Here is a 19,567-nt window from a genome sequence, read left to right as displayed (position 1 = left end):
ATCTCCCAGCAGTATCTTCACCTTTGGCTTGCCTGGCAGGGCAGCAGCTAACAAAGGCAGTAAAAAAAAATAGTCTGTAACAAGGTCTATAAACTCACCTGGGATGGAACAGTTTAATAAGTATAGCTGCCGTGTTTCAACACAGAAGGGGTCATGGCTAGGGAAGAGATGGATTTTAGTGCCAGCCATTGCCAGGACAGTGGGCAATTGTCATGAGTTTCAGCAAAGGAAATTTATACTGGTCATAACGAACAAATTCTTCACTAAGAACATCTAAGCTCTTGCACAGGGATCTAGATTGGCTGCGGAGTCTCCGTCCTTAGAGATATCCAAAACTCACCTCGACAAGGCTGTGAGCAACCTGATCTACCTTTGAAGGTGACCCCACTTTGATTGGGTGGTTGAACTAAAGAGCCCCAGAGGTCCATTCCAACCTTAATTATTCTCTGATTCTGTGTAATCAGTGACCTATTAAACTACCGATGGGGGCTTATTCCTGTACCAGACTGCAGGGTAAAGTCGAATTACAAAAATAAACGCAGAGCTATGCAGAAAGGCAGAGTAAGTGACTCACCCAAGTCACACAGGAAATCAGTGGCAGAGAAGACGCTCTCCAGAGTCTTGGGAAAATGCTCTCCTCTAGGCGGAAAAAGAAGAGCATTAAAACACAGTTTCCGAGCAGCTTTGGGGATACGTGTGCCCTGGCTAAAAGGTGTTTTTAGCTCCCCGTTCGTTGCAAGTCAGTGGGAACGGCACGGAGCCGCTTTGCACAGAAGAGGAAGGGCGGAGGCAGGCTCCCTCCCATCCAGGCGTTTGTGGGCAGGCGGAGCTGACAAGCCCCAGGCACTGATTAGGAGCCACAAAACAACGTTTGGGACTCCTCCAGCCCCTGGAGATGATGCATAAAAACCCACTGGCGTATGACTGTAGGAAAACTTGTTCCTTCTACCTAGGCAGCTGCCGGCAGGCGCCTCAGTCTAATTTTGCGTGCTGGTGAGCAAAGCAGGAGGAGAGACTTCCCACCGTCCCACCCCCGGCCGGACTCTGCCCTCCCCTGCCGTCCTCTGCCTTCGTTCCCTCCTCGGAGCCCCGTTTGACACCGAGCACGCCGGAGGCTCCTGGATGAGCAGGGATCCCTGCAGGGGCGGCGTGGCCCCCCCCCGTCCTTCCCGACGCCTTTCCCCGAGCCCCAGGCTGGATGATGCAGTGCTTCCGAAGGCAGCCCAAGCGCAGCGTGTCCCAGGAAAACATCCTACGGGAGCAGAGTCGTAGAGTGGCCGCCTTGAACGGCATCAGGCTGGGTAAGGGACAAGTTGGTTAGACCCCCCGGCACTTCCACGCTCTGGCAGCCGCTTGATTTCTGCCTCTTTTCCCTGCGCGGAGGCAGTGCTCCACCCTAAAGGCAGCTCCAAGGTTATTTTTAAACTCCCGAGGTTTCTTTTCCTTTCCTTTGCCTGTAACCACCCGCCAGATTTGTAAACCGCTCCGTTCGAGGCATCAAAGAAAGTGGGACCTCTTCGGCAAAGGGTTGGTTTCCAGATTTCTTAGTGGGCTTTCTGAACTGTCGCTGGTTGAGGTTGGTTGGGGAAGTCAGTGCCCTTTTCCTGCCTGATTTTAGGACTTCTCAGTGGTGTATTGCCAGTTGCTATAGGAGCCCAAGGAACCACGCAGAGGTCTGCATTCACCAGATGAAAAGAAAGAGGAAACCCGGGGAGTTTCTGTATCTGGCCATGAACTCATTGCTGGTTCCTGCTGTCTGGAAAGACAGCCCAAGTGGATGCGAGTCCCTTGATTTCTGTGGCTACAGAGCAGGTGGAAATGGAAAATTGCCATTTACCCACCCAAGTTCTTTGGATTTTATCAGAAAGGCCTTCTGCCCTTTTAAACCAGAAAACCTGAGTTATGCCTGGCCTTAAACCAGGTGGGAGGGGGAGAGCAGGCAGGAGGAGGCTTGTATTGTAGCGGTTGTAATTAACGTGTTTATATCAGATCAGCAAATTTGCAAGTGAGCAATGCAGAAATACAGATTATTACTATATTCTATAGACATCATTCTATCTCCTTAGTGAACTCAAAGCCTGGCTTCTACCGTGACAGCTATCGTTTTATTGTGTTTCCTGCTTGCTGTAAACCTGAGATGGATAATACGAAGGTTAAGATTTTTGATGTCTTAGTGTCTAAACCTTCATAGTGCAGTATATTAACTTCATGGTTATTGCAGTGCTGTGTGTGCTTGAGGGACTCCTACCTTTGCCAAACATGATTTTCACTCTGAACATTACTGCACGCTAAATACATCCCATTTAGAAAGTGATTGATATTTTGCGAGGAGGGGGGCCTGACCCTTGAAACACACTCTGTAAATTTGCATGCCAAGTATGTATTTGGTATTTCACAGAGGATGCTAAGAAAGACACAGTCCTGCCACATGTTTCAGGCAGGATTTGGACATCTATTTCAGTGTGGTGATTGTGCTTCTCATGCCTAGTGTTGTTATATAGTTGGAAACCAATATCCTTGTCCTGCTGCACAGTATTTTTTAATTTTTAAATGATGTGTGTGTATGATGACTCTGGTTTCTTTTACACAAGTTTCCATTGCTGTGAGATGGAGCTCTGGACTGCAGACCTCCTTAGCTCCATGGGGTTGTTGGGCAGAAATGCTCAGGAGCTGGTTCAGGCATAAAACCCAAACTGAGGTTTCTGCTGGGAAAAGGTGGGTTTTTTTCTGGAAAGCAATTCAAATGACCAGCTGAGAGTAATGTCGCACTGGCACATCAGGGGTGTGTTTGTGGTTCCTCTATCAGGAGATCAGAGCATCTTCTGCTCCATCTCTGGCCTAACAAAATGCTGGTGCTTTGTAGATAGGAATAGAGAAGCTAAGTGACTTACCCAAGGTCATTTAAAAAGTCTGTGGCAGTGCTTGGACTGGGCATAGGAGGCAGGGCCCAAAACACTGTCCCTCTTTCCTGACCAGTTTAGCTGTCTGAGCTTGAACTGCTGCTAGACAGATGCAAAACAGGCTTGAAACAGGCTGTGCCCACCCAGCTAAGGGGATGGTCCTCCTTCCTCTGGGCCCACTGTTGGGTGCTTCAGTCAGTACTTGGGGTCACCACCAGCAGCGATCAGCTCTGGGTGACTGCTCTCTATCTGAAAGGCTTCCCATGTCAAAGCAATGACAGAGCTGTTAGACACCCATGATTAGCCCTCTCACCCTTTCCTGGCCAAACCCGCTGTCTCCTATAAGCAAGCTTGTCCTCATCCCCTCCCTGGCTTGTCTCACTGCCCTCTGACTGACGCTCCCTGCCATCTTTGATCTTTGCCATGCTTTCACCATGCACCATCCCTCTTCATCGTTCCCTCCTGCTCTTGTGAAGTGCAGTGGCCTCCTTTGCCAAGTCATTTAACCTGGCCTGGTCCTCAGGCACAGCGACCAAGGGTGAGTGGGAGGGCTGCTCCCAACCTGTAGTCAGATCCTCTGAAGAGGAAGGGGAATTTTGACCCACACTAATGCACTGACTGGGCTGTGCCGGTGAGCAGGATGAAGGGCTCTGAGCTCCAGCTTGTGTCTGACCTATGTGGATCAAGCCTGGAGGAGAGGAATCTGCCCCTGACCACTGCTTGTGCCCATCCAGATTTGCCTGTATTACATTGGTGCAGATCTTTGAGATGTCCAGGTAGCATGACAGGTTACACATGCTGTATGCAGTGTCTGTGTAACGAAACATGCCCCAGTTGACAGGGATTTCTCATTACACACTTATGCACGTAGGCATTCAAAGGATCTGATGGTTTTCCTGCTTTTCTCCTCATGTCACCCTAAGATGACGTGTCTTCCTCCTAGTCCCATAACGATGCCTCGCATGGTTGGGATCTGAAGAAAGAGAAAGAATGAGGCTGGGAGCCAGTACAGAAATGTTGTGGGTGAATAGAGAGAAGGAAGAAGTTTGTTTCCTCTCCAGGAACCTTGAGGGTGCCACAGAGATGTTAGTGAGGCCTAAGTCTGTGGTATCTTCTCTGCACTTGGAAGACCTTTGCCTTGGAGGGAAAGACTTAACACCACAACTCAGGAGACCAAGGACCTGTGAAGCTGTTGTGGTGTCTGTCCTTCATCTGGATGGTCTGGCCTCTTGTCAACCCCTGGGCATGCTTGAACCTCAGCAAACCCAGGAGGTTGTCCCAGATCCCATTGCTGGGATCAATCTTTCACCCTGTGCTTTGCAGGAGATTTTTTTTTTTAATTCCCTCCATGAGTTTCTTTCTGAGGTTTCCAGAGGAGGAGGCATTCAAATTCTCCTCTTGGGAACCTCCAGACCAGACATGAGCTGAGAGGCCCAGGGGATGCTGTAGCATGGCAAGACATTTAATTAATGAGATAGCTAATTGAATATAGAGGAAAGAGAGAGGCCACGGCCATCTTTTCAGGATCTCCAGCTCCCACTGTGGTGCTTTCAACTCTGGATGCCTCAGCCAAGCTCAGCTCCGGGCATGCTCCTTGGCATCTGCACCAGTAAAATGATGTGAGTGGCTCACTGAGTGGACGCTGGACACCCCTAATATTATCTCTGATGGATATCTCAAGCTTTCTTTGGCAAACTAAAAATGCTCTCTTTAGGCCAATGTATCCTGGTTACAAACTCATGGTGCTGCTTTTTGCTGCAGCCACCATGACCCACCTTGGTGCTCTGCAGCATCTGGCACTTCAGTTTTCTGTATGAATTGTCGGGAGTCTGGGGATTTGGCCACTTGGATCTCATCCTAGGTTTTTGTTTTTCAAGCAGGCCTGAAGTGATTCTTGGTAGTTTATTGCCTTGCCCTGTTTAAAAAACAACAATTCAAGGCAGCTGTGTCTTCCAGAAAAGAACAAGCTCAATGTCACAGGGTAATGTCACACTGCAATATAAATGTTATTGCATAAATCACTTTTAACTTGGATTTCTGCTTTGTGAGACCCCATGTCATGTTTATGTAGCATTGGGAAATTTCCCATGATGTGAGTGTCAGGTGGCTGCAAGTGGCCAAGTGGTTATCTGCATTGTCAAGATAAGGCTAGCAAAAATCCCATTGAGTTGGGATGTGCTTGGTCAGTACTACAGAGTTACATGCTGTTTCACCAGCTTTGAACCAGCCTTTCATGCAATGTCAGAGAGTTGCAAGGTGCCTATTACTGAAAGCCCAGGATGTGTTTCTCATGTTTCATGCTCTCACCCTCCCCAGCCCACACACTCCAGATCTGTAATTAATGGTTGTTTTGAGGGACAGATTCTCCAAGGTATTTAGGTATGTGGAAATCATATACTGCTGAGACATTCAAAACCATGTAGAATGCCAAATCTATGTTTTCAAAGTCTCAGTAGATGCCTGTTGCCTCTTGAGATGTCTAAGTGCCTTCCTGAATCTAGGCTAAGATGTGAAATCTGAAGTTCCTGGAATCAGAAGGTCTGGTTATCATTACTTGGCATTGTGGTGGCCTAGTAGGGTAAGAAAGATAAAGGTCCTCTCGGATACTAGCTGGGCAATGAGGAGAGCATGGTTGTTACCTTATTGCTACCTTATTGATGTGATGCTGCCTGTCACCAAACTTATCTGTGTATGTCCTAAGCTTCATGACACTGATCTTCAAAATTCCCATGTGGATGGAAGGGGACTGCTTGCTGGAGAAGGAAGAGAGATATCTTTGTGTATTCCTGTTTCCACAAAGGAAATTTGTCGCAGAATAGGTTTGAAATCACTTGAAAGTTCCTCACAGTACTCCAATTACAAGTTATACAACTAACTTTCCTCTGCTTTTACTGTTATGTTGTTGGTTTTGTTGTAGTTTTTGCATCCTAACATTAGACTGTATTTGCTGGGAAGAAGATATTTTATGTTTGTAAGCCATCTGAGAATTACAGTTTAAAAGTCTTTGGACTCAAATCTAAGAAATCTACAAGGCTCCAGCCTCTTTTGTGAGCACGAAGTGTGGCATGGCAGATTTCTGGGTCTCTGCTCTGCTGTCTTCCCCAGACCTGGCTGTACTGCAGTGGTCTATCTGTGTCTGTGATTAGTGTCCTGTGGAAGCGAAGATCCTATGAGCATCATTTCTTGAGTTGACTCTTACAACATTACCACTACTGTTTCTCTGCAGGCCTGAAAGATGACAAGGATCTCAAGTTCCTCCTGAAAGGCAGCCAGCTGCTAAAAGTGAAGTCAGGCTCTTGGAGAAAGGAGAGATTTTATAAGCTCCAGGAGGACTGCAAAACCATATGGCAGGAATCGAAGAAGGTGCTGAGGTCTCCAGAGTCGCAGATCTGTAAGTAAAGTTTGCTTCATCATAGGCATGGGGTGCTGTGGGCAGAGGTGCTTGGGGTGAACCAAGACCATCATGCTTGCGGTGTGGAGGTAGGGCTTGGACCAATGAGACCAGATTCTTCATACCTCCTATAACACGCAAACTGGGTGATGCTGTCAGCTCCAGAGACAGCTGGGAGGAATCTACCATGTCAGGAATGGCCACATTTCCCAAGCTCATGAGCTACTGCTTAAAAACATTGTGGGGTGGGCCGTGCTGGTCTCGGCAGCCCTGCCTGGCTCATTTCCTCCCCAAAGCAAGAGTTCAAGTTACTCAGGTGCCCGAGCCCTAATGCTCAGTGTGAGACATGGCTTGGGCATCTGCAGTGGGGTATGGTGCACTTGGGCTGTTGGTCTGGGCTCTACCAGGACACTTTTCTGCCTGCAGCCACTGAGAAAGCTGGCATTTAAGCCTCACAAGGGAACCAAAGAGATGTGGAGACCCAAGGGCTGGCGGGAGATATCTCTGGGAAGGAAAGCCTGTTCCCATCCTTATCTTGGAAACTCAGAATCTGGCCCATTGTAAAACATCCAGATACGACAGTCACCATTATATGGACACAGGGAAAACCATTCTGTGCCAGCATTGCCCAGCTTGGGGCCATAACTGGGACCAGGAGCCAAATCATTCAGTCAAAACAGGATCGGGCAGGGTGTGTAATATCTGTTTATATCTGTTTTTTCTTCTCATTTGGTATTTTTCTGACATATTTCTCTGTCACTAATCATCACAGTCTTGTAAAGCCAGGAGGTAAATTAATAAGGTGGAATATATTTTATGGCATGTTGAAATGTAGAACATGCTGCCCATGTTAGCTACACAATTTTTTTTCGTAGCAATCACAATTAACTAAATGAAGGGTGGGTGTTCCAGATTAATCCCCTCCCACAAGCAGTGATAAGCTTTCCAGTAGGAGGGGTAAGGTAGCAAGGCAAAGTATGTTGGGTTTATAACCCTGATGGCCACACTCCTCTCACATGACCTTGGGCACCTCATTTAATCTCTTTGTGCATCCTTCCCCACACATTTCCTTTCTCCTCCTCTATCTAGCTATAAAAGGCCTTGGATTGGAGGCTGTCCCTTACTGTGTGTTTGCATGCCCAGCATGGCAGAGTCCTGAGCTCAGCTGGGCTGTTTAGGTACCAATGCAATAACCCATGATAACAAGAACAAATGCAGAGACCTTAGTGGATGTTTGCTCCCTAGGAATGCCTGCTCTGTTGAGCTCTGTCCCATATAAAAGCAAAGTCCTTTCCCAGGTAATGTCTTGCTATAAAACAAATAAGGATGTGAGTGGAGAAGAAAGACTTTCAGAGCTTTCTCTCCTGTGCTCTGAGCCAGCAGTTTCCAAATTATGGGGGCTGAGAGCATCTCCAGCAACAGTCTAGACCCCACCTAGTCCTCTGAAGTAAATGGGCGGGCGTCCTTGTGCTGTGGCTCCAGGACCTTGATGTCTGCTTGGAGAAGCACTGGTTGAACCCATTGCCTCCATTGCTGGGGCAGTGGTGTGGAGAGCTGTTGGAACTGTAACTTTTTTTTATATACTGAGCTGCAATAAGAGCCCTGCAGCAAGATTGAATCCTTTGAGCTGGGTGTTGGGCACAGGCTGGGAGTGTGTCTGCATGGGTGTGGATTTACAGCACTCAAGATACACTTTGCTAACTGGGCACAACCAGCATTGCCACACTGCTGGAGACGGCGGCAGGAAGGAGAACTTGCTGTGCCCTGGGAGTGTCCTCAGTGCAAAGTAAAGATGGAGTAATACTGCCTACTGACTCACACCCACATGTATGCTCCATAAGGTCTCCATGCATGCACACCTTTCCCTGGAGATTCTTTTTTTTTGTCATCAGGATAGCAAGGAAGAGAGACAAGGCAGTCAAGGCAGAGCTTGTCCTTGCTGCTCTGAAAAAGTAAGCCCTGGCAGGGCTCCAGCTAGGTTGGCTTTGCACCCGTACACCCGGCTGGCTACAGGAGCATGCCTGGTGCCAGGCTGTCCTCCATGCACTGCTGGGAGGATGTGAAGCTGTGCCGGTAGTTGTGGTGCAAGCTTTTGGGATGGTTGGAGGGCCACCTTGGGGCTGCTTTCGAAAGGTGCTGTGGATGCACCTGAAGCTGGAAGTCAACCAGAGAGATGAGTCCTGGACTGACACCTGCCCAGTCCCTAGCCATAATGCCAAGGACATCTGTTTTCCCATCCCTTTCTCCTCTGTTGGTCCTCTGAGACCTTCCATCCCCAAGTTTTCAGAGTGATCACTGGGTTTGAGTTTGTTTCTTAAGCTTTTGACTTCAGTGGGCTGCTTTGGGTTTAGGTATAGAGACGATTACCCTTGGTTAGTGCTGTGTCCTCTGGCAGGCTCTATCACTACGGCTGCCTTCTCATTTGGTTCTGTGTGTGTAGGTAATCAAAAAGCAGAGGAAGAGTGCAGGGTCATGATTTGATACTCAAAATCAGGGACTTGAAGGCGAGTCTCCCCAGAGGGTCACCCTTCCTTGTTAACAGGCAGTAACTTTGCCCTCTAGTACAAAGCCTTTCTAAAACTGCAGATAAGCTGCCTTTTTTAGGAAGGAAAAAGAATGAGCAGAATGGAAACTCAGGTCTAATCTTATCTGCAGCATTGTTGAGAGCAAGCAGATGGAGGAACCTCAGAGGAGCAAAGTCTGGGTACACTAAAGGGTTATGTTTTTGTTTGGACAGTTTCCTGTTATTCCTGTTACTGTTCTTATAATCATGCAGAAAAGCTATTTGTAAACCCTTGTATGGTGGTGTCTAGTAGATAAAACTTGGGACTGCCAAGGTTAGACAGAAGAATCTCAGATGCTTGAAGTTCAAAAAACCCAACATATCAGGGTTGTCACAGGCACAGATTTTGCCTGGATCAGATACATGGGGTACAAGCAGTACCTTCCTTTGTCTTTATTTTAAACAACTGGAAATTTAGATTGGATGCTGTCTTGATAGCTGTATTACCCACAGGGCTTTTTTGGGGGTAGGCTGCCATTCCAATATGGTTTCTATGCAGGTAGCACCTAATCCATTTTTTCCTTATTATCCATAATCCAGTGTTCAGTATTTAGGCCCAAGGGAACAGGTTTTTTCCAAAAGTCCTTGAAGCATCTTAAGTGGTCAGTTTTCCAACAAATATGTTAGGCCCTGTGCGTACTCTCTTGTTGGCTCCCACAGAAACATAGTAATGCTGGACATGAAGGGTTGCACAAAAGCACCTTTAAGAATCCATTTTTCACCATAGCCTGCTGCATTCTGTGTTTGAGCTGCATAATGGGCCCTTAAAAACACTGCTGCTATCTGTTCTCTCTCTGTTATACCCATGGTCAGGGTGGATGCTTCTTTGGCCCATGAGGCTTTTACACATGGGACAGCTTTCTCCCTGGGGCTGAGACAACAGGGTTCAAATGGCAGGATTAACAGTTTTGGTGCAAAGAAAAGGTTTGTGCTAGGTGGACACTTCAATCGGAGCCAATTCACTCCTGAGCATCACTATGGTGCGAGGAAGGGGAGCCAAAGGAGGCAGAGGGGCTTGTGTTCAAAGAGCAGCAGCCTGTCCATAACACTGTCTTGTTTAGCTGTGGTCAAATATCAGGTCTAATCTACCTGAAAAAGAGAGAAAAAAGGTATGTGCTGCTTTCAGCGAAATCAATTTTTGAAAGTCTTTTCTTAAACCAGCTGAAATCCCTAGTGTGACCTCACTTAAGCCACACTCAATCTCTTTAAAAACTCTCCGAACTTGGGGATTTGTAGGGATGGTTGAAAACTTTCTAGTGAAACATCCTTTTGAGTGTTTGGTGGAGAAAGAGAATATTCGAAGCCAGAAGGAAAAGACTGAATGAGTTGTTTAGATTTAGGGGTGCTGCCGTGGGGCCCTGGAGAAGCTGGTGCTTTGCTACCTCCTGCACAGTTTCTCTGCTGGAGGCTCAGGGAGATGACGTTTCCCGTGACAGCCATGAGTGAGCTTCACACACTGCACCAAGGATGATGACTCACTGGGTGTGCGTCATTGAGTCACAAACTGTGTAGTCAAGAAAGAAGTTTAGGAGTTTTGGCTGAGGTATTTCAATTTCTGGCCAAAAGCTTTACATAAAAACTACTATTTTGGTTTTTTTTTTCTGCATTTTGGTTAAAAGAATTAGTTTGGGGAGCAATTTACAGAGGTGAGCTAAATTCAGTTGCATAACTAAATGTTGCAAGTGATGATTGTATTATTATTTAAGGTAATGTAATTGATATTTTGATCTAATGATTAATTATCCTTACTATTAAAAATGCACACAATTTGTTCCAGTTCCTCTGACTTCTAACCTAATTATAGGATATTTTTGCATGGTTTAAACATAGTACAAAAGCTTTATGTATAGCCTACTACCAGTGTTCAGCAGAAAGCTTTTTCCTTCATTTTTGAGTTCCTGTGAAATTTAGGAACACCCTTAAAATGCCATGCAATGAACATACCATGCCATTTTTGTGGAAGAATGAATGATTGTCTCTATTGAATTAATGCCCTGAACTTGCTTGCAGAAGAATGGAAAGGACGTGATATTGCTCTGTGCTTGCTGAAGTCAAAAAGTGAAAACTTTTAAATTGTTCCTGATAAGTGCCTGAAGTCAACAGAAACTCTCAGCAGCCTGTATACACACAGCAGGCATTTGACTGCACCAACACCTTCCTTCTGGAGCTGGTTAGGCAGTTTCTTTAGGAATCATTGCTTCATGGTCAGACATGTATTTGTCCCTGGAAAAATATTTGCTGATGTGAATGTGTTATGCAAGGCAGCCGTCAGCTGTGAAAACAAAACCGTCTGTCTGTTGGTCTCATTAGTTTTTATCAAAATCACTCAACCCATAAAACAAGTCATTTCAAATGCAGAGCTGCCTGTTTTTTCGATTTAATTTTGAATCAGGCTACCGCATGCGTTGCTGGGACAGTTCTCATTACAAGCAGTGTGCTGACAAATATTGACCTTATTCTCCATAGTGTATGTTAAATGCAAAGACAGAAGTGTTGAGAGCCTTAGATCCAAATTTAGCAGCACTGTAATGGCAGGAGAAGTAGGAACTAGTTGCAGAAATAGTTTGCAAGGCTTTGGTTGTGATGTGTGGAAGGAATGTAAATAGAGATCACTCTATTTACATCAGTGCTCCAAGCGTTGATGGGTAGACAGAAAGATTGCGTAAAGACCTTATATTAAAAGATATTTTGAAACAACCTGTAAAATTACATGTGCATTATATCACTGGTTGTCAGCTGGTGATACACACCAGCAATGCGGGCAGACTGCTGTGCAGCAGTTCTCAAGTTAAAACAACGTGCTGAGCAAGTCAGTGGAGGGGGAGAGAAGAGAACGGATGAGGAATCAGCAGCTGGGACCTGCAGTAATTCACGCACAGGGAGATGAAAGAGCAATGCGGTCAGGGCTAAGAAGGCACAGCACAGTGGGGCTCATGCTAAACCCACCCTTGAATCATTATGTTAAAGCATCCCTCAGGGATGATGGTGATGGATAACCTTTGGTGTTCCCAGCCCAGGGAGTTGACAGTGCTCCAGCTCCTGCTGATTACAAAGGTCCTGATCCCAGCTGTGTTTGGCCATTAGCATCAGCCACCTATGGTGAAACTGAAATCAACTAAACTGCTTTTTCTGGGGTGAAACCAAAGAGAGAAGCAGCTCGCAGTGCCAGTTTGCCCTACATGCTCAGTGTGTTGTGAAATTCATGTAGTCTCGCTGCAGCCATCCTGGCTGGCAGGGCAGTCCTGGGGTCAGGTAGCAGCTTTCATCTGTTCTTGACAAGATGCTAAGCCAGCCTGGCTGAGCTGCAGCTGGTGAAGGTCTGATCTCTCTGCAGAGGTGCAGTATTGTGCAAATATGGTGCAAGTCATTAACAGCTGAGTACATTTCTCATCTGCATTTCCTGACAGTAAACAGAAGTGACTTATTGAGACAATTAGAGCGGGATGGAGTAATTCAGCGTGACTGAATGCCACATTGCAGAGATCACTTGTTAATGACAGGGAGGTAGGATAAGGAAAGGAAAGGATCTGAGGAGTATTTCCCCCAGAGTGAAAAAACTGCCCCCCTCCCCTCATGAGTAACTCAAGGACAGCTGTTCTGGCAGTGCCTCCAAGTGTCTGTACATGGACCCTCCTCTCCCTCTTTATCAGCAAAGGCATGGTCCTTGTCCTTCACATGCTCAGTGGTTTGCAGGAGATGCAGGTTAAATTCCTTGTTCTCTCTCTTTTCTGTAAGACTCTTGACAAAATATCTCCTCTCAAAGGGCTGCCTGTCAAACAGGAGGAAGGCAAAGGATGATTGCTCTCTGCCTTCGTTCCTCCTTTCCCTGTATTCTTTAGGATTACCAAAGTGTTTTACTGTCCATGCTCCCAGCACAGTCTGGACATTTCACCTGAGGAGCAGTGATGCGAGAAGAGATGGAGAGGCCAGTGGCCAGGGCTCATCTCTCAGACAAGTGTTCTAATCATTAAGCACATTGTCAGGCTTGTCCTTCTGGCTCTTAAACACTTGTATTTTTGGCTGCCCAATGGCTCATAGTGCATGCATGTGACTCAGATGCGTGTCTGAAGGCTCTGGGGTTACAGCTTGTAGGGTGATAGGGAGGTTGAATTTATGTCCCTTTCCCTACTGCTTCCTGCAGGAATGGTTATCACATGAACATCCATCCCCGCTCCACATGTGTGTAGGGCTGAAATCCTTGCACTGGGATGTGTTTGGGGGCACCTCGTGGAGGGTGGTCAGGCCAGCCCAGGTCCTGCTGGAGAGAGGTGGGAAGCCTTTTGTGCAGGGGCCACTTGAAGGAAGGAACTAACTTCTGGGGCACAGGGGAGCTTTTGGGTCAGGCAGAGGCACGGGTGAGGCTCTGCACCTGCTCAGCAAGGTTTTGTGGGTCACTGTTTTGGGCTTGGGTACTTGCAGACTCTCTAAGTCTGGTTGCAGGCACAGCAGTGTGAATCACAGCTTTTGTTTTCCTTTGAGGTGTTTCTTTTCCTTCTGCATGAGGAGATGAGCTTGCAAGTGTAACAGCAAGCTCCCTGAAAGCCATGCAGAGAGAAATCCAAGTCAAAAGATACATGTTGGTTGCTTGAAAACATCATGGCTGTCAAAACTGGCCTCCTGCATGCTGCATACCTGACTCATACCTGCCTGCTAATGCCATGGGTGAAACAGGAGAAGGTCCGAGAATTAGCAGGGGAGGAGGACAAAGACAGTATCCAGTGGTGAAAATTGAAAGGAGGATTAAAAACAAAGTTCTCAACATCTCCCTGAGACTAGTTCAGACAGGAGTAATTTCACCGGCTCCAGGGAATGTTGCTGTATGTCCATGTCAGTGGGGAGCCTTCAGCTGTGGCACTGGCCAAGTGGCATCCACAGCAGCCAGGAAGGCTGACCAGGATGTAACCTGTTTGACTTGATGTCTGGAGGCCAGGAAGGACACAAGCTTCCTTGTGTTGTGCTTCATGTTTTGGGCTTTACACAAACCACCTCTTCAGCAGACATAAACACTCAGGAGAACTAGATGCAAACTTTCCAGATTCTCTTCTGCTTGTGGTTACCTCCCCATGGTGGCGTGATGGGGAAGGAACAGGGAGGTTGCAGGGATACGTGATTGATGGGTATTTGCTGTAAGTGTTCCTCTGCTGTGAAATGTCTCTGTCCCCCAGTTATTTCCGTTTTGTCCTTGCAGATAGCTCAGCTGAGCACGCAGTTTGGGACTGCTAATACAGTATGCTCACTGGGAGCAGCTGATAATGTACTCATGCTGGGTTAAGATTTTCCAGAAAAGAGATAACATTTGCAGATGGCTTGGGCTGACTCCTTTAGCTTCAGCTTTTTTATTGATAGATGAAAGCAGTACACACGACCAAGCTATGGAAAGCTTTAAAAAGTGTCCTCCATCACCCTGCTTTTTTAACAGTTCCTGTGTTGATAGTTTCTCTCCTTGTCTCTTGCGTGGCTACGGTAGACACCAATCCTGTTCTTCAGCCTTCTTTGTACCTTTTCTGCATTGAGGAGCTCTGTGCCCTCTATCATCCTCTTCTCAGCATACCCCAAAGAGATCAAGCCAGCCCTTCCAGACACAGGTTTTCAATCTTTTTTTCCTCCCACACAGTTCTCTTTTCCAGTGGATTCACTTTGCCAGGTAATGGGTTCCAAAGAATCCGTTCTAAATTTCCAATATTTAACATCAGATTTTCTAGTCTTGGAAACACTAGGTCGTTGCCAACCCAAAGTTTAGGGATTGATTGCACAAACAGACTAGCTAGCCATTCTGAAGGGGCAATAACTCTTAAGAACCAAGCAGTAGTGAGCACCTGGCAGGTGATGAGGAACAACAGGATGATCCTTCCAGTTGCATTGCCATAACCAGAAGAGACTGGGAGTGGAGAAGAATCAACTACTTATGAACCATTTGCATGGCACACATCTGCATCTGAGATGCTCAGCCTGGACTTCCTTTCTGATCAAGGGTCCACTGTAGCTGTATGATTTATCTTACTCTAAAGTTTTCATCTAAATAGGACAGAACATTTGTGTTCCAAAAGCTTCTTTTTTTTCCCATTGGCTCTAAAAGGAGCCTAACTAAACTTTAGACTTTTTGACTGAACTGAATCTGTCCAGACATGATAGCATCCTTTACACTAAGGGTGTAGTTCTACTTGAGGCACAATCACTATTGTTTGCCCAATGTCCTAGTTAATGGGCAAAATCACTAGCAAGGCTCTCCATTAGCAGCCGAGCTGCAAGGGAATTGCAGCCTTTTTCTTTCAAGGGTGGTTTTAGTACTCAAAACCATAAACTTTCACTCTACAGTAAATTGGCCAGATAACGTAATTCCACAGCAGCCCATCCCAACCCAACCTTTTCCTCCCCTCCGACTGATCAACTGTTGGCCTTTATGAACTGATAATAAAAGACCACACAAAGATAATTGCTTATAATTGTCAGGGAGGAGCTTTGCCAGCCCTAGGAAGGTCCTCATGGTATGCTCTTGTATAGGAACCAAACCAGCAAAGTGCTGTGGAAGACGTTTGACCACCCCAACATGTGGTGAGAATTTAAAACAAATGTCAAGTGTTGGTTTTGGAAAGCCACTGATTTTTGAAGTTCTGGGTGGTTTTGGTTTTGGTTTTGTTTTTTTGTTGTTTTTTTTTTTTCCTCCCCCCTAGCAGCTGAGTATTATCGAGTATTATCATGACTGCTCTGGGAAAAAAGGAAAGTTTTCAAACTCTAATGAGCATCTGATGATTTTTAGATGATCCCAGGGCAGCTGTGCAAAAAACGTGCAGAGTGGATACTGAGTTGTGTTTTTCTGCAGTGTTGACTTTGAATGAACTGGGCACATGGTGAAATTACACCAATTTAAATGAAGGAGTGGAGAAAATGGGTATTTAAAGGCAAGTTTTTCCTATTCAGCTAAAGAATGGGGATATTTTACACTCATGGACTGCTTTTCAACAAAGCTTGTTCAAGATAAGCACAAATAAAATCGATCTAATGCATCTGTGACACAGGAAATAATTTTTACCTGTAATTTACAGTTTGAGGTAGAGGAGAAGTTAAGCTAACTTTTTTATTTCAAATTTCTGTGATTATATCTATTTTTTGGCATGCTTGTTATAGAAGATGGCTGAATATCTCTCAGATGCATTGCCTTTTCTATGTGTGCCCCAAGATGGTATTGGTAGATGTTTGCAAAATGTTAACCGGTCTGTTTCCCACCCAAGAAAATGCAATGAGACTTTCTTGGTTACGGACTCCAACACTGTTTTGCAAACATTTTTGCCATTTATTGTGTGTAGGTGCCATCCCTACTTGAGTGTTAAGTTTCTCAGCAGTCAAACGTGATTAAGCAGTTTCTGTCCTTTCCTCTCAGCCCTTTGTAGATGTATTAACTGGCCCATGAAAGACAAAAAGAGGGTGTGCATGCTGCTGGGAGCTTGCCTAATTTCAGCAGTTTGAGGGCACCTGCATGCTCTCAGGGGCAATATAGGGGTGTCTCCATTACTTACATTTGTTTAATAACATAGTCTCTTGAATGCATCGCTCTTTCTGGATTGCCTTGTGTGTGCATTTTGCAAACTTGGTGTGACTTCAGGGCTCATTTCCACTAGTTGAGGGACAGAGATGAAAATGAGCAAGGATGGTCTTGAAAGCAGTATTCTGCTTTCTTACAGCAAAGAGGATCAAGTCCACCCTTGACAGGGGTGAGAATGGCATACGGGTGACACCAAACTGCTCTGAAGCTTTGGTCTTTGCCTCCCTAATTTGCACTACTGTGACTAAGAAGAATAGATGGGATTTTAAATTTTACCTTTTCACTTTTTTGCAAATAAAAGAATAACTATTCTGGTCCCTGTCCTCTTACTGAAGTCACCTCTCATTTTCCTGTGAGGTGATGTTCACAGGGACGCACAGCTCCACTCTCCCCACTCTCAGATGGGGGCAGAGATCAAGACAGGGATGCTCCAAGGACTGGAACCAAACTCTCAGCAGTGATTTGTATCTCAAACATGATATCACAGTGTGGCATCTAGTGCATATTCTGCTTCTTTGTTAAATAAAGAACATGGGGAAAGAGTTTTTCCTTTTAAAATTTCTCGCTCTTTCTGCTCCTTTTGATTTGAGCTTTCTTTAGTACCAAAGGTTGGGGAAGGGGGGAAAGGGAAGGGAATCCTCCAGAGGTTGCAGGAAAAGGAGAAAGAGTAATTTCTTAATATCCCTCGCCAAGTAGAGATGAGACTGACTGAACCCCTGCTGACAGCAGGCTCTGCTTTCTTTCCACAGTCTCCATTGAAGATATTCGGGATGTGAGGTCAGGCCATAAAACAGAAGGTATGGAAAAATACGCCAAGGATGTCCCGGAGTATCGCTGCTTTTCCATCATTTTCAAAGACCAGCGGAAAAACCTGGACCTCATTGCAAGTTCAGAGGATGATGCCAACCACTGGATCTCTGGCCTTGGGAAAATCATAGCCCACAGCAACTCCATGAACCAGAAACAGAAACTCCAACAGTATCCTTTGCCTTATAAAGTGATTAATTGCAGACAAAGAAGCACTTGTCTTTGTGGGTGGAGATAGTAGACTAACCCCCTTTTTTCCTATTGGCCCTGGGCACTGAGTTTTCTCTCACACTGATTATGCACCCGGGCAAACTCCCTGGTTTCCAATGCTTTTTTCCCCCTGTTTTACAGTGATATAAGCAAGAGTGGATTCAGGCTTCACATAGCTCCTTAAGCAAAGAATTGCCTCTTTCAGGGAGCTCCAGTTAAAACAATCATTATTTTTTGTATTCTTCAGGGGTCTGTTTCACTTGCATTGCAGTATACTCCAGGACAGGCACTTCCTGGCAAAGCATGAAAAGCCCGTACTGTTTGTCATGTTTCTCAGTAATACAAGGCGAGGGAACTGATTCTCCTCTTCTGACTGCCAAATCTACTCTGGGGTAGCTCCACTGACTTTAGTGAAATTACTTCTTATTTGCCTCAGCACGGGATGAAGTTTTGCCCTAAAAGAATTTGCAGTTGCTCTAGTGACACTGCAGACATCGGAAAGGAAAAGTAGCAGAGCAGGAAAGGAGAGTGAATTAGCTGTGAAATGGGGAGTGAGTTAGTTATTGGGTGAAATCCTGGCTCTGCTGAATTCACACGGAATTTTCCCCAGGGCTGCATTTCACTCAATAAGTTGTGTTGTGACCACAGGTCTCACATCCAGGTGAAAAGAGACGGTACCTGTGAGTGCAGGTTTTGATGGATTTTCTGCAGTCCCTGTGTGTCTGAGGCCCTGACTGTGACATATGAACCTGTTGGCTGATTTCACCCTGATTTGACGGAGCCACAGCAGTCATAAAATATGAAGTTCCATTAAGGCTCACAAAGATAGGCATCCAGCTATCAGCGAGGAAACCAGATAGTGCTCTCAGTGAGAGAAGGCTGCGTGAGCTTCATGCCTAGTTCAACATCAAAGCATCTGTGGAGAGGATGCAAAATCCTCAGCTGGGGAAAATCACAAAGCTGGAGTCTGAGCCTGAGCCAGCACCAGGGAGTCTTGCCCTCAGTAAAGGCTTCACTCCACGTGGGTTCCCTGCTGGGTAATAATGTACTGATGATGAAGGAGATGGCACATAAACGCTGAGCTTTCATCAGGCTTTACTCTTCTGTGGATTCTCTGAAGTCTAATAAGCACTTGCACAACCATAGTGCTGTTTGTTTGAAGGAATCAGACTCAGTTAGTTCTGATGTGCATGGGATGCTGTGTTTATCTCCTGCACTATGAGTGTCTTTTTGGATGTTTTTTCAAGCTCTAGGCTGTAAAGTCATTCCTCAGCAGTGTTATCAGTTGTGTGTCCATGGTGGTAGGGAGCAGTCCGTAGACAAGTTGAAATCTTGAAACTTCGGTGCTGTTGGAAATGTTGCACCCTGGCAGTTTTCCTTTTAAATGTGAAGGCTTCCCCCACCCAACAGTGTGTGGGGAAAATCTGGGCTACAGAAAGTTGTCCCTGGAGTGTGTCAAATTGAATATATTGCTGAAAAACTTCCCCATAAGAAGAGACAAGATTGCTAAGGGGGGGAAAAATAACAATGACATTTGCAAGGGAAGAAGGCTGTAAATTTCCAGCATGGAAAAGTGCCTCTCTGTCTTTGGAAAGCAGAATCGAAGCTAAATAGGGTGGGTAGGCAAGCCGTATTTCTGGAAGAGTAATTACCGTGCAGTGCTGGCTTCCAATCTGGGATTGTCTCAGGCCATTTAACGTAACCTGGAATTACAGAACAGCATGATTTCTCATTTGAAATTTGATGAAGTTTAATTAAAGCCCGGGATTTTAAATTTAGTCTGTCTTCACTGGGTTTGCTTGGCAGCGTGGGCTTACTCAGGTCTTCCTTAAACCTCACAAGTGTTCTCCACATCTGTGAGCACAGAAGGGGAAGAGTCAGTAGATGAGAAATGTTGGGTCCCCTGCCTGTCCTCCATGACTGGAGAATTGCCTTGCAGTGTATCTTTTCCAGCCTCCAAAAAGTTGCAAAGCAAGTAAGGAATGTGCAAGATTTTGAAAACAAGTATTGAAAGCAAAAACCTTGCTAGTTTCAGATGGGGTTTGTTCAGTTTATAACATGACAGAGTTGCCTGTGGTAGCAAGGGACTCTATTTAATGTCTTATGTGTCCTTTCCAGTCCTATATTCCCAGAAAGATAAAACTCCCACATGCTTG

General features: G+C 45.8%; 1 protein-coding gene across 2 annotated transcripts in view; it reads left to right on the top strand.

Moving 5' to 3' along the window:
- Positions 1-19,567, top strand: part of PLCD1 (phospholipase C delta 1) — a 57,231-nt gene that overhangs the window by 8,323 nt on the left and 29,341 nt on the right. The window contains exons 1-3 of one of the 2 annotated variants that reach the window (XM_075044514.1): positions 1,048-1,301; positions 6,127-6,291; positions 17,144-17,372. In XM_075044514.1, coding sequence (XP_074900615.1) covers positions 1,199-1,301; positions 6,127-6,291; positions 17,144-17,372 — 497 coding nt within the window. In that variant the 5' untranslated portion in view covers positions 1,048-1,198. Of the gene's footprint in view, positions 1-1,047; positions 1,302-6,126; positions 6,292-17,143; positions 17,373-19,567 lie in introns of those variants that run through there. The other variant, XM_075044523.1, reaches the window with a different exon arrangement.

This window comes from Buteo buteo, chromosome 2 (genome assembly GCF_964188355.1).
Source record: "Buteo buteo chromosome 2, bButBut1.hap1.1, whole genome shotgun sequence".
In the NCBI taxonomy this organism is placed as follows: domain Eukaryota; kingdom Metazoa; phylum Chordata; class Aves; order Accipitriformes; family Accipitridae; genus Buteo; species Buteo buteo.
The sequence above is the reverse complement of the archived record's forward strand: the minus strand, read 5'-3'. Positions and strand labels throughout refer to the sequence as shown.